At 38.3% G+C, this 15,128-nt stretch overlaps 2 protein-coding genes across 2 annotated transcripts; both read left to right on the top strand.

The window, feature by feature from the left end:
• The first annotated feature begins 2,725 nt into the window (after positions 1 to 2,725).
• Positions 2,726 to 3,637, top strand: LOC108404015 (olfactory receptor 2G2-like). The gene has a single exon (XM_017671410.3). It carries the CDS (start codon positions 2,726 to 2,728, stop codon positions 3,635 to 3,637), a length of 912 nt encoding a protein of 303 aa, XP_017526899.3.
• Positions 3,638 to 11,905: 8,268 nt separating this feature from the next.
• On the top strand, positions 11,906 to 12,952 carry LOC108404016 (olfactory receptor 2G3-like). Its single transcript, XM_017671411.3, is given in 1 exon segment — positions 11,906 to 12,952. A coding segment is annotated over 1 exon segment (1,047 nt).
• Positions 12,953 to 15,128: the final 2,176 nt, after the last annotated feature.

Genomic DNA, 15,128 nt, shown 5'->3' with positions numbered 1-15,128 from the left:
GATTTAATAACAGTAAACAAACCATGGCACTTTCATAAGCTTGCCAAATTTACTGTTTTCTGGTGCCCCCTCTATCCCAGTTCTCAGTACCACTAAAGTAATTTCCCCAGGATAGAGTCACATGAGCAATACAACTCTCCTACAAACCTTGTTCCAAAGCCACTTGTCTGTGGGTGAGCACCCTGTCGGATATAAAATCACAAAGCTACAAAACCATTGTATAATTTGCTTTCTGAAGATGTGAAAAACACCAACACATTTAAATTGCCTTGGAGTAAGTAAGAATTCAGTCTAATTTTGTCAAAATCAAGGTCCCTTGACCTTCAAGGACTATGTAAAATTTAATGATATTGCAACTTTATAGTTTCTGTTACTGTTGGGTTTGTTCTATCATTGAAGCAATGGTAACACTGGCATCAGACAAGTAAAAATGATCTGCATCTCAGCTTTTGTCTATTAAATATGGAAACAGAGTGATTTCTTGTTATTCTTTATAAGCGTAGATTAATGTCATGCAATTAATCAGTATAACTGATTAATGTTTTTACTTAAATTTTATTTATAGAAACAGAATAGTTGACAGATGATAGACAGAGATACATATATTCAATTGTATTTCTACACAGCTCTTGAACTCAAGAGGAACACTCAATTCAAAGCGATTTCAGTCTTTGGTAAAAAATAAATAAATAAACACCTTTGAGAACTACAGTAAGGATACCTTCCTTGGGTGGTGCACCATGGCAAGCCTTTGAGCTCTGGTGCTCTCTGCCAGCCCAAATACGGGAATAGTGCACATACAGTTTACAATATTGGGAATTTGAATTATTCATCTGGGGCTTATTGATAAGGAATAAATTATTTCCCTCTCTCTTCCCTCTATTGACGCTGTGGTCTTATTTTTGTGTGTCTTTTTTGAGATGAAGTTGTCATTTGCCAAAGGTTTATAGTTAGCAAGAATCAGAATCTGTATAGGAGGGAACATTAAAGCACTAGGGAAAGCTCTCAATGGGTCAAGTGCACAGTCCCAATCTGGTTTTAAATATCTGAAGATACTGGGTAATTGGTAATATTAGCCTATTATTTTTACCAGTCAGTAGGTAGCCACGAAGGAGCAGCTAATCTGGAAAATGGACTAGACTAGAAAAAATCTCCCTTAAAATCTATTTGTCCAAATTGAGGGAGGACAGGATCATGTTTTATTCAGCCTATCCCAAAACTTTCTTCAGGGCACAGAAGCAAAGGTTACAGCTCCTCCCCCACCCCCTTTACCTGCTATCCAGGAAACAACAAAAAAGAGTGTGACTGTAGGAAATAGGATGCCGGGAAAATGCATTTATTCCTTTAACAAGCATTTATTGATCAATTATCAGGCATCAGATATCCTACAGATTGCATAAAATATCAGTCAAACATGGCTACTTACTTGAGCAAGTAGCTTGTACAGATATAAAACGCTGTCAGTAATGTCCTCTAGTCTGTGATAGAAGAAGGGTTAGATGGACACAGAAATCAATCTTGCCAGCATGGAAAGTGGGGACTCAAAAGAGCTGAATTACCCATCAGAGTGAAACATGGATTCGTGTGACAGAGACCAGTACTGACAATAGTGTAGCACATCTTTTGATCTTTATTAATAATACATGTTTCTTTTGAGTATATTTTCCCTTTTTTCATAAATGTTAAGGATTTTTAAGATAGCTTGTCTATACTAGTCCTTTAAAATATATTTCTCATGGTTTTTTCCAGTTTTACTGAGAATTGACATACATCACTAAATAAGTTTAAAGCACACAGCATGACAGCTACATGTATTGTGACCACTAAAAGGCAGATGGTTCCAGGGAAAGGAAATCTATAATCATAGAGATACTATTTCATTTTCTAAAATAAATGGTTTGAAGGTCCAGAGTATTCTGGGTCTCTGTAGAATGCAGCAAGCTAAAAAAGAAAGGAAGGAAGGAAGGATGGAAGGAAGGAAGGAAGGAAGGAAGGAAGGAAGGAAGGAAGGAAGGAAGGAAGGAGGGAAGGAAGGAAGGAAGCGGGGAGGGAGGGAGGGAGGGACAATGGAGGGAAGAAACACTGGGGGAAGGGGATAGAGTGTAGATGAAATGGAAGATGGAGTCATAGTAAATAGATTCAATTGCTGCTTTTAACATTTACTAAGCATGGGTCTCTGGCCAGGTCACATAAGTTCTCAGCAGTTATTTTTTAATTAATGCCCATCATATCTAATATATGTCAATCATATAATCTTATGATTATTTTCACTCTTTTTGTGTGATGAAAAAATATTTTTCCTCCCATAGTTAAGTAAAACCTTAAAAATCTTCGATAAAACCTCAGTTATTTGTCCCTGGTTGGAATTATCTGGGTTTTCCCTTTTCTGTAACTAGGAAGACATTAACATAAATGTGGTAAATTTAGTAGGGTTATAGGAAGTGATGGTCTATTTTATTTACTATTGCAAATAATGGCATTTATTAAATGTCTACTTTTCTTTACTTGGGAGAGCATGAGAGGAGAGCTAAGAAGTAAAGCGGGTTTGCATTAGTTAGAATTCACACAATAGGAAAACGGATCTGAATCACTAGATATAGGAACATAGCTTCTAAGCATTTAACATAGAATGTTTTAAGGAGAGGTGACATTGTAACTTATTTGATTGTATGTAACATGTTATCTTTCACAGCTATGACTCTGCCTTCTAGAACATACTTTTCACATGGGGATGGTGAGGAGTAACAATGAGAACTACCTAACAGGTTTTGTCCTGGGGTTTTCTGATTATCTTCAGTTGCAGAAGGTTCTATTTGTGGTTATCTCGATCTTGTATTTATTAACCATTTGGGGGAACACCACCATCATTCTGGTATCTCACCTGGAACCCAAACTTCAGACACCAATGTACTTTTTCCTGTCCCATCTCTCCTTCCTGGACCTCTGCTTCACCAGCAGTATTATTCCTCAACTTCTGGTCAACCTGGGGAGTTCAGACACGTCCATCAGCGACTGTGTGGTTCAGCTCTACATATCTCTTGCCCTGGGATCCACAGAGTGCATCCTCCTGGCCATGATGTCCTATGACCGCTATGCTGCTGTCTGCCATCCTTTACACTATGCCTTTCTCATGAGCCCTCAACTCTGCCACATCCTGGCACCTTTGGCATGGCTCAGTAGGGTGGCCACCACCCTTAAACAGTCCACCCTCATTCTGTGGCTGCCCTTCTGCAGTCATCACCATGTGGATCATTTCCTCTGTGAGGTCTCTGTGCTCATCAAGTTGGCCTGTGCGGACACCACTTTCAATGAGGCTGAGTTCTTTGTGGCCAATATCCTCTTCCTCTTCATGCCTGTCTCCCTCGTCCTTTTCTCTTATGGCTATATTGCCAAAGCAGTTCTGAGGATCAAGTCAGCTACTGGAAGAAAGAAAGCATTTGGGACCTGCTCCTCCCACCTAATGGTCGTCATCATCTTCATGTACCTGCAGCCAGCCAAGAGCAGATCCAAGGGCCAGGGAAAGTTTGTTTCCCTCTTCTACACCGTGGTGACCACTATACTCAACTCCCTGATATACACTCTGAGGAAGAAAGACATTAAAGGGGCACTACAGAAAGTTCTAGGGAAGATGCTGTGAATAAGCACATGATTATCAAGAAGAAATTTAAGTGATGTCATGAAGAACGTTTTGTAATGGGAACCTATTTGGTCATTTTATTCAATTTTCTTTTAATTAGTTACACAGTATTTAACATGGTGATGATATTACAGAATATGGCAAGTACTGAGTTTGTCATTACCCAATATTAACATAAACTGAATCATTTTTTCAATCTATGCTTTTCTGAAGATTATATTGTGTAAGTACTGTGTATATGATTCTCTTTATAAGATTAAGTTAAACATGAAAATATTGAAGTGATGTATTCAACTAGTCATCCTGTCCCTCATCCATTCAATCTCTCAGCCTTTGGTAGCTCCAGATGAACAAGTGGCCTCAGTCTTCATATGAATGCATTTGGCATGCATGTGCCTTGGGCAAACTTTCACGAAGCAAAAGCCTTCTCTTTCACCCCCTGCCCCATCCACTTAGAACTTGGAAGACACATGTGGAGGTGTAAAAATACCATGAGAGAAAAGCTACAGATTGCAGGAGGTGGAAAAAACAGAAGGAAGGAGCTTGGTTCTCCGCATGGTGAACCTGTGAAACAGTTTGAATTGGCACACATCTGTGGAGTTTTCTATGGCTTGAAAACATAAAATTAATAATAATTACTGCTTTTATTATGATCCTACTTTTCACATGTAAATCTATATTTGTACATATAAATCTACATTTTAAGTGTGAGAATATTTTTGTAGTTTTAAGATTAATCCACAGTATAAAATCTTATTCAAATTCTTTTTATTATTCATGCTAAAACAATTATCTTTCAATGTGGGTTCACTCTAAATGAGTTTTTGCTGTACCATTCCTGTTCTAAGCATGAGGAAATCTGCATCTTGATTGTGGTGATTTTTGTGTAAATCCATAATAATATGCCTTCTTCTTAACTCATGATAGCAAGCAAGGCTATCAGAGTCAACAAGCTTTGTGTTCAAATTTATGTCAAAATAAATAAATTAAATGAGATGCAGATGGGCATTGCATGAGAGTCTTATAGATCCAAACCCAAATTTCAAGTAATGCATAAGTAGGAATGCAGTGTGATTTGTAACTGTTCATAGCAGAAGCATACTCATGAAGGACTGGCACGCTATCTTTGGAGTATATTGTATCAATCTCCTTATCACATTTGTAATTAAATTTAGAAGAAAATTAGAAAAAGTGGCACATACCCACGGTGAACTCATTGTCATTAGGAAAGATCAACCTTAAATAACTCCATGATAATCTGGAAATAAAATGGAGACAAAGTACAAAATGGGAATTAAAGTGAGTCATGAAACAGAATACCAAGGAGCTAACTGGAGGTGTCATGAATGACACTTAATCCATGACTTCAACTGTCACTATTTGCAGGTGAAATGATATTATATATTGATAACCCTAAAAAGTCCACCAGAAAATTATTAGAACTAATTGAATTCTGCATAATTGTAGGATACAAAAATAATATGTGGAAATCTGTTGCATTCCTATATACTAACAACAGACTAGCAGAAAGAGAAATCAGAAAAACAATTCCATTTACTATTGCATCAGAAAGAATAAAATACCTAAGAATAAACCTAACCAAAGGAGTGAAAGGGGTGGAGGACCTTACTCTGAAAACTGTAAGACACTCTTGAGAGAAATTAAAAACAGAAATAAATGGAAATCCATCCCATGCTCATGGATAGAAGGAATTAATATTGTCAAAATGGCCATGCTGCCCAAAACAATTTACAGATTCAATTCAGTCCCAATCAAAATACCAATAGCATTTTTCAATGAACTAGAATGAATAATCCTAAAATATATATGGAACCACAAAAGACCCCAAATAGCCAAAGCAATCCTGAAAAAGAGAACAAAGCTAAGGGAATTATTCTCCCTGACTTCAAGATATGCTACAAAACTACAGTAATCAAAACAGTATAGCACTGGCACAAGAACAGACCCATAGATCAACAGAGCAGAATAGCGGTCCCAGATATGAACCTGCATGTATGGTCAATTAATGTACAAGGAGCCATGAGTATACAATGGGGAAAAGACAGCCTTCAATAACTAGTGCTGGGAACACTGGAGAGCTACATTCAAAAGAATGAAACTCGCTTACTGTCTAACTCCATACACAACAGTAATTTCTAAATGGATTAAGGACTTAAATGCAAGTCATGATACCATAAAACTTTTATAAGAAAACAGGCAAAAAAATCTCTTGAACATAAAGCATGAGCAGTGTTTTCCTGGACACATCTCCTCAGGCAAGTGAAACAAATTAAAAAATGAGTAAGTGGGACTACATTAAACTAAAAAACTTCTGTACAGCAAAGGACACCATCAGCAGAAGAAAAAGGCAACCTACAGTATGGGAGAATATATTTTTAAGTGATTTACCTGACATCTTTTGATGTGTTTTTTAATTTATCTGACAATATATCCAAAACATATTAAAAACTTCATACACTCAAAACCAAAAAAACAATTATCCTGATTAAAAAATTGGCAGAGGACCTGAAAAGACATTTTTTCAAAGAAGAAAGACATATGGCCAACAGGCACATAAAAAGGTGCTCTGCATCGCTAATCACCAGGTAAATGTAAAAAAAAAAAACCACTGTGAGATATCACCTCACACCAGTCAGAATGGCCACTATCCAAAAGATAAGAAATAACAAATGCTGGTGGGGGTGTGGAGAAAGGGGGACACTCCTACACTGTTTGTGGGAATGCAAATTGGTGCAGCCACTGTGGAAAACTGTGGAGATTCCTCAAAAAACCAAAATAGAAATATCATGTGACCCAGTAGTCCCACTTCTAGGAACTTAACCCAAGAAAACAAAATTCTTGATTCAAAAAAATATATATGCATCCCTATGTTTATTGCCATATTATTTACAATAACTAAGCTATGGAAGCAACATAAGTATCCATCAATAGATGAATGGATAAAGAAGATGTGGTATATACACACAATGGAATATTATTCAGTCATACAAAGAAAACAAATACTACCATTGCAACATGAATGCAGCTAGAAAGTACTATGCTCAGTGAAATAAGCCAGATGGAGACAGACAAGTACCAAATGACTTCACTCATTTGTGGAGTATAAAAACAAAGTCCTAGAAAAATAGAACCTTTCACAATCAATCCAGGAAGAAGCAAAATATGAATTAACACACTACCAGTAACAAAATTGAATTGGTAATCCAAAACTCCCAAGAAACAAAACTCCAGGACCATATGGCATCACAGCTGAATTCTAACAAACATTTAAAGAAAAGCTAATACCCATCCTTCTTAAAGTATTCCATTTAAATGTGTGTGTGTGTGTGTGTGTGTGTGTGTGTGTGTGTGTGTGTGTGTGCTGTATAAATTTATTGTATAGGACACAGGGAAGAAAATATATAATTATGCAGAGTCACAGCAAATATGGGCCTGCATTTCCATTTTGCTTAAACAGACTTATGTTGTCTCCATTTACTTCAGTAGGAAGTGCAGTTTGGGGATTAAAGGTTTAGAATTGAACACGTGTATTTTATGTGTATCTCCTTGTGAATATTGCAGTTTGAAAGTTGGATACATGGATCTGGACCTCAGGAGAGGAAGCTACACATAATTAATATAGTGATTAGCAGATTTGTTGAATTAGGGAGATAGTAAATGTGGTAAGAAGACACTAGGCTGGGGTTTGATAATCCAACATTTGAAGGTTTGAGAGACAACACTGAAATTCCCTAAAAGACAGTAAATTTAGATATTTCTTTAGATAACTTTATCATAGAGTCAACTGTTTTATCAAGAAATAATGCTTGAAATTTGAGTAAGTAATATGGTACTGAGAATCAAAAACACAGGGAAAGGTATTAGCCTGAAATAGGTGGGACTGATTTTCTGTCCCACAGCTGGAGTGATGGAGGAAGGATCCAACAGAAGCAGGTTATTTTTATTATGTTAGGTAAATCTGATGGCTCTTTCCTTCATGAAGTACAAGGTCCCATGACAATAGGCAAGGATGGAAGGAACGTGTCACACTGGGGTAACATGGACCCACTCTGCCTGGATGATCTCCAGAAGTTAGTCCCTCAGCTTATTTCCTGCTGGGGACACAGATTTTCCCAAGATGACAGTAACTGTAAACAAACCTTGGCCTTTTTGTGGAACTTCCAGTTTCCCCATTTCAGGATCTCCTGTCACAGTTCTCATTACTGCTATATAGTGTCCTCATAATTGCCTCGTTAGAAATATGAATCTTTAACAGATACCATTTAGAAACCAGTCAAGTTGTGGGTTAGTGGAGGCTAGGCATGGAGACACAAATCTATGAAAATAGAGCTGAACATGCTGCCTAAGGTGTGACAAAGTCCAGCACGTCCAAATATCTCTTGTAGTAAGTAAGAATTCGGTTTGTTTAGCCTTGAATGCACTTGTATTTTGAAGGGGTTTATAAAAGTTAATGAAGCATCAACTTTACAGTTTCTATCATTAACAATGTTGATGCTTGAGGAGATAGGAAAACTCTCTCAGGCTGGGGTTTTGACTGCCAAATGAAGGAATGGGCAATTTCTTGTTGTTCTTTGTTAAGTACAAATAGTGCCATCCAATTGTTTAGGCTAACTAACACTTTTGAATTCAATTTTCTTTTATACGAATACCATAGATGGCAATGCTACTGTTGATGGTGGTGATTTGTGAGTCATATGATTAGACAGACATAGATGTAGATATAGATGAAGATGATATGCATACAGACACTCAATTCCACATCCACACAATTCCACACCTCAGTTCAAGGTGATTTCAACGTCCCATAAAAATTACTCATGAGAAACACCACAGAGGAACCTTCATTACTTAGTGTGCCACTGCAAGCCCTTGGGTTTGGGGCACTCTGCCACCCCGGAGAGAGGCAAAGTGTAGGTGTGATTCAACCAAAATGACTGAAGGTTTGACTTACTGGGTAGCATTTCATTTAGAAAAAATAAAATGTTTTCTAGAGGACCATTCTTTCTTGACTCAGGTGACATTGTGGTCTCATGTACTAAAACCTGAGGGCCAGCAAGAATCAGAGTACGTGTGTGCAGAGGAGACTTGTGTATACACCTCACCAGGTGCTTTACTGCTCGGGTGGGCAACCTCCAGTCTGGTCTGAAAACAACTGAACAGGTACTAGAAAGTCTTGTTTTGTATTTTCACAGATAGACATTGTAGCCAGAGAGGTTCCAAGCCTCTGGGAAATATATTAGATTTCTCTTACATTGGATTTCTCCAAAGTTAGAGGACAGCATGATCTTTCCACCTCATCCAAGCTTCATACAGGTAGTTAGGGTAGTTGCTGGGTGGCAGAAGGCACAGGTGAGTCATGTTCGTACACGTAGTGGCATCTCTATCCGCAGCATCTTCATTCCATCTTCATTCTGAAGTTGTGAGTAGAAGTCTTCTCTAGCTGTGTCTGCTGAGGCCTTTGTAGAAGGGAGGACAGGAAAAGCTTAAGACAGCTTTCTCTGTTCTGACTCTACCCAGTAATCCCCCACATCTGCCATCTACTTCCCTCTCTCCCGTTGATTCCAGGATGAGTAAAACTGCAGGAGCCATGTGCTGGGGCTCCTTAAGCAGTGATATGGTCCCCGCACTCATTCTGAGATAGCCCTCCTTCCTGAGCACAGCATTTCATGGAGCGGGATGGTGGGTGGGAGGCATTTGGTGCTTTACAGTTTTAGACTCTTGCGTATGCCAACACAGTTAAGTGGTCAAATTCTTCACTCCAACTTTTGTTTCCAAGCATTGTTGCCTTAATTGGCTGCTCCAGCATACCCAGTTCTGTTCTCTTTACTATCTCAGTTGTTCTGACCATAGCCACTTCTTTTTTCCCCAAAATCCACTATCCAGAAAGATCCAAGAAAGTGTCTGACTGTGGAAAATACAGCTGAAAAATGCACTCATTTCTTCATCAAGCAGTTATTGATCAACTATTTTGCATTGAGCATCATAACAGTGATATAAAATATCAGTAAAACATGGGAAGCAGCTTATGTCTTGGTAGAAATATGCAGGTGTAAAACAGGCCAGTTGTGTCTTACCATTTTTGTGATAGAAGTAGGTTTAGGGTATAGGATGGACACAAAAGAAATCAGCTAGCATGTGGGGCATGGTGTGAGAGGTTGAATGTCCCCTGGAGTCAAAGAGAGTTTTGTATGTTAGTGACCAGTGCTGAGTTGAGGAAAGTGTGTTGCTGATTTCCAAGAGGGTGAGGGTTGCAGAAGAATAGCCTTATCATAGGAGCAGAAAAAGAAAAGGTACAGCTGTGAAAGGGCAATTAGGAGACTGCCAACTGCTCAGCATGGTGGGCTGACAAGTCAGTTGTGGGGATGGAGACAGATGTCTTGAGGGCACGAGGACAGCACAGAGAGGGCCTTGAATGTTTTGTGTGTAATGTTCACCACCACCTGCTTTGTGGCTGGGACTTATTATGAATGTGATTTACAGGCAAAGATCATAACATTCTCTCCCTCATTCCTCTAGTCCTATGAATGTTTATCATTTACTTTATCGTCTTTCATTATTTTTATACCTTGCTCTACACAGTCAGATGAGATATTTTTAAAGAGCCTTATTCAAAATCACCAATATTTCTAGTTTCTTAGCCTAGACTTCAAAGTCCTTCACAATCTAAATTAGAGAGTTCTTTCCATTCTTTACTATTTCTTCCTCCACACACACACAGAGTAACTGATCGCTATTTTAGAAAAACACAAGGAGAAACCCCATTTTAATATTTCCACATGATTTGGCCCTACTTAAAACTTTTTCTTCTCCATCATTGATTAATGTCTTTGTTGAAAATCTCAGATTAGTTTCTGCCTGCTTCTATAAATTTGGCTGTGACATTTACCTTCTTTGAATTTGTATTAATACCTATATTTTTCCAGTTTTATTCAATGCCATTTCATTGCCTGTACAGCAAAGCTAAGAACTTTATTTAACTTACTGATTTCTACAATTTAGCTCCAAATACATTTAACACTTACTTTTTGCATATTCTTATGAAGAGAATTGAATTATCCACACACTCTATCAGTGTTCATGAACAGTCTTAAATTTTCACCACTCACATAAGCCTTTTTAATTCAAGTTTATAATTTCTTCTGTGATTTTGCCATGCTGATCACTAAGCATTTTAATAGATCTACCTAAGGAGTTTTAAGAGATCTATCTAACAGCTCTTTCCAACAAATTTTATATTCATAAGAATAAAATAATACATCTTTAACTTTTTATTAATAACACATATTCTTTTGAGTAGATTTTTCTTTTTGTCTTGAATTTAAGGAATTTTAGTTCCTTTGTCTAAATAATGTTCTTTCAAAATATACTTTTAGAAGTAATTTTCATTCTTTGGCATTTCCATCATTAAGTGAACTTGCATGAAACTTGAAATTACAGCATATAATTTGTTTGCTGAGATGCACCTTTTTATTTCTTTCTAGTTGTTAGTAATGTTTTCCAACTTGTAAAAAGTGATCTATCCCCTCCCATCTCAATTTTCCCATATTTAAATGCTTTATTTTCATTAGTTTCCTACATAAAGGGTTCCCTTGTCTCCATATTTCAAAATATTATTTTTCTCATTTGTTATTTTGAAAAACCTATTTGAAAATTGTTTCCTTTGTTCAGCCTTGGAACATATTTTATAAATTTATTTCTAAATATAAATTATTAATTATCTAACTACTCAATTTTTTTGGCTCCATAGATAGACTACTATATCCGTGCTTGCTTAACTTTCTCTGTTGATGTAGTGTACAGAGCTGAGAGAATAAGCATGTTTGTATGTGGGGGTAGGATGTGAAGTTGCCCATCCCTATCTAGTCTGTGATGAGACCTGAATATTGTATTTTGTATGCAGATTTTAGTTGACAATTGAAACCATGGAGATGCTGTTAACTTTTTTATCTTGAGAGGCACTTTATTTCAGTAGTAGATAATTGCAAGATATCTTGATATGTATGGGGTATATCCATGTAAATTAATTAAAAATCAGTCCCCAGACGACCCCAACGTTTAAAGCGCTCATGATTTTCGGAGAGTCGTTGTACTTGACTGATGTCCTGGGTCAGCAACACATTCGCGGTGAGAAGTGAACAGGCTGGACTAGTGAGCCTCACCATCCTTTGAGCTAGTGACTCGCGACCAACTGTTTCAAGTGTCCCTGTTCCCATTCTTCTCGTAGCAGCGGCAGGTCCCTCTGGAAGGATGGAGAGGGCCAATGGGAGTGCTCTGACGGGCTTCATCCTCCTGGGCTTCTCGGAGCACCCTGGCTTGGAGTCTGCGCTCTTTGTGTTCGTCCTTTTCTTCTACCTCCTGATGCTCGTGGGGAACTTCACCATCATCATTGTCTCCTACCTGGACCCCCACCTCCACACCCCTATGTACTTTTTTCTCAGCAACCTCTCCCTGCTGGACCTCTGCTTCACCAGTAGCATTGCACCTCAGACCCTAGTTAACCTGCGAGGACCAGAGAAGACCATCACTTACAGCGGCTGTGTGGTACAGCTTTACATTTGCCTGGCACTGGGCTCCACCGAGTGCATCCTCCTGGCTATGATGGCCTTGGATCGCTACGTGGCTGTCTGCAGACCCCTGCACTACGTGGCCACCATGAACCCACAGCTTTGCGAGCAGCTGGCATCCATCTCCTGGCTCAGTGGTTGGGCCAACTCCCTGATCCATGCCACCCTCGCCTTGCAGCTGCCTCTCTGTGGAGAGCACAGGCTGGATCATTTTATTTGTGAAGTGCCAGCTCTCCTCAAGCTGGCCTGTGTGGACACCACTGTCAATGAGTTGGTGCTTTTTTTTGTTAATATCCTGTTCCTGCTAATCCCCCCGGCATTCATCCTTATCTCCTATGGCTTTATAACGCAAGCTGTGCTGAAGACCAAGTCAGTGGAGGCGAGGCGCAAGGCCTTCAGCACCTGCTCCTCCCACCTCACGGTGGTGATCATTTTCTACGGCACCTTGATCTACATGTACCTGCAACCGAGCTATGCCCAGGAACAAGGCAAGTTCGTCTCCCTCTTCTACACCATGGTGACTCCCACTTTAAATCCAATCATCTACACTTTCAGGAACAAGGACGTGAAAGAGGCTCTGAAGAAACTTCTCTCAGGAAGACTGTGCTCCCGACAGACATCGTTTGCAAGAAACTGATCATGAGTCATGCAGTTACTAAGCTTCTCTTTAGCCAAAACCACCGTTCTCAGTTTCACGCCAGTTAAATCACTCTTCACTTACATTTTCTAACAAGGGAGCATCTCCTTTTCTTACATGTACGTGAGGAAAGTGTATGTGTTTACTTAAGCTGGGAGCACAAGCCAAGGGGAAGAGAGCCATCTATGACATTGATACCCTCACCATGAAGTCCATATTTCACTTCTGACATTTATTCCCAGGAATTCAAAAAAGTCACTATTTATCAACTGCTTGTCTAGGTCACAAAGCCATTTTATGCATTTTTCAATTTTAGTGAATTGTTTAGTTCTCTGCCAAACATCCTAAATGCACCTTGTAATTTCCACCCATTAAAGTTGCTGGAAAATAAGCATCTTATATATGTACTTCCCCAACCATGGCAGATAAAATATCTTATCATACTCCTAATTCATTGTCTATGAGCATAGCATATTAACTGTTCTTTGCCATAAGCCATTTCCCATTGAAAAATACCTTTCCTTTCAAGAAGGAATAGGAGAAACAAAATATACTAAAACATTATTTTCTTTTGTACCCAAAAATATGCTATCTATTCTTTGCATCCTCAGCTAGATTTCATTTCAGAAATAAACAGCTGTGTCTTCTCATGAGAGGACATTGTATTTGACATGGTTTGAAAACAGTATTGAAAAAAATATCACTATTTTCACAATGACTCATTTTACTGACATTATATTAAATCCGAACATTCACATTTTTTCATATAGTTACTTTTACTTTTATTATTGCAGCTTCAAAATGGAAATCAATACTGGGAAACCAGTCCTTTCCAAAAAGCCTGATCAGTTTTGTCCCTCTCTGTTCTTTGGATCAGTTTCACATGCCCATTACCAAGGTTGGGTCTTTCTACAAAAGTCTGAACTTTTAGTCTGTTGGGAGAAAAGGACAATTAATGCCAATGTGGTGCTTACTTTCTTTTCCTTTATTACACTAACTATACTTTGGTTTCTCTGGAGAACACCTTCTGAGCTCTCTCACCTTCCAGAGCACATCAATTTTAGCCCACACCTGGACTAAAAGACTCTTCTGTGAACTTGAGTCTGAGAGGAGAATGATGAAAGGGCAGACGGTGCCATGACTTATACCAACGACTGACCTGAACTCTCACATTTTTGTTCCTCGGTGTTGCTCCTTCCTGCATATTCTAAGGCCTGCAGTCTGATGGGAACCCCACATTTGCTCTTTATTTCTCTTGATTTAGCTAAGGCCATTTTCTGTTTGCAAACATCTGAGGATTTATTCTGCCAGCGGGTACAGATATCGTGGTAAATATTTAAAATAATCAGAAAGTGGAATTACTTCTTTGACTCTGCAGACCTTAGAGGGGATGGTTATGATAAGAGCTGTAATGGGAGATTTGCATCAGGAGGCACGAAAGCTCAAATGCAGATCTCATTCTCAAACACTGCTTTCCATGGCTTAGTGCATCTCCTTTAGTGTCTGTAGCTCACTGCCTGCATGTGAGACACAAGCCTTTCAAAAGATACAGTGACTCAACAACTTTGTTCTAAACTCTTTTATACATTAGATCCATAAGAACATATGCATATTAAAAAACATAATTATTCCCTTAATTACTTTACTTAAGAGTGATAAGAAGTCAATGTGTCCTAGTCAAATATTATTGAACACTTCTTAGTAAATTAAGAAAACATGATATTTGAGATGAGCTGGATCATGGTTGGTGTGATTTTTGTACATTGTAACTTCACAGACCTCACCGTGTATGTAGAGTGTGAAACTGTAGCCTGCAATAAGTAATTCTGTGTGTGTGTGTGCGTGTGTGTACATGCATGTGTTGTTGTAGCTGGAAAGGAAGAGAGTGAATATGGAAATATAATAATAAATACCACAAAACAGATTGCATTAGACTGATGATTAATTCATTTTTTGTGCCTAGTATGTGCCTTATAAAGAATGCAATGAGTTGTCAATGCTCTTCTGCTGTCCCATTTTCACAAAGTGCTTAAAGAAAAACAAAAGTCAACCTATAGTCCTATGTCTAGTGAAATATACTTCAAGAATGAAAGCAAAACCAAGACATTCTCAGTTGAAGAAAAACTGAGAACTTTTTTATTAGCGGACCTACTCTAACAGAATGGCTAAAGGAAATTTTGTAAACAGGAAATATGTAATTAAAGAAGGAATCTAGGAACATCAGGGAGATAAAAATAACATTGGGATGATTAAACTTGTGGATAAATAC

This window comes from Manis javanica, chromosome 14, assembly GCF_040802235.1.
Source record: "Manis javanica isolate MJ-LG chromosome 14, MJ_LKY, whole genome shotgun sequence".
NCBI classification, from domain to species: domain Eukaryota; kingdom Metazoa; phylum Chordata; class Mammalia; order Pholidota; family Manidae; genus Manis; species Manis javanica.
Note: the sequence above shows the minus strand (reverse complement) of the source record. Positions and strands in the feature narration are given on the sequence as shown.

Coding starts and splice junctions, on each gene's coding strand:
- LOC108404015 (XM_017671410.3), top strand. CDS start 2,726: ATGGGGATGGTGAGGAGTAACAATGAGAACTACCTAACAGGTTTTGTC.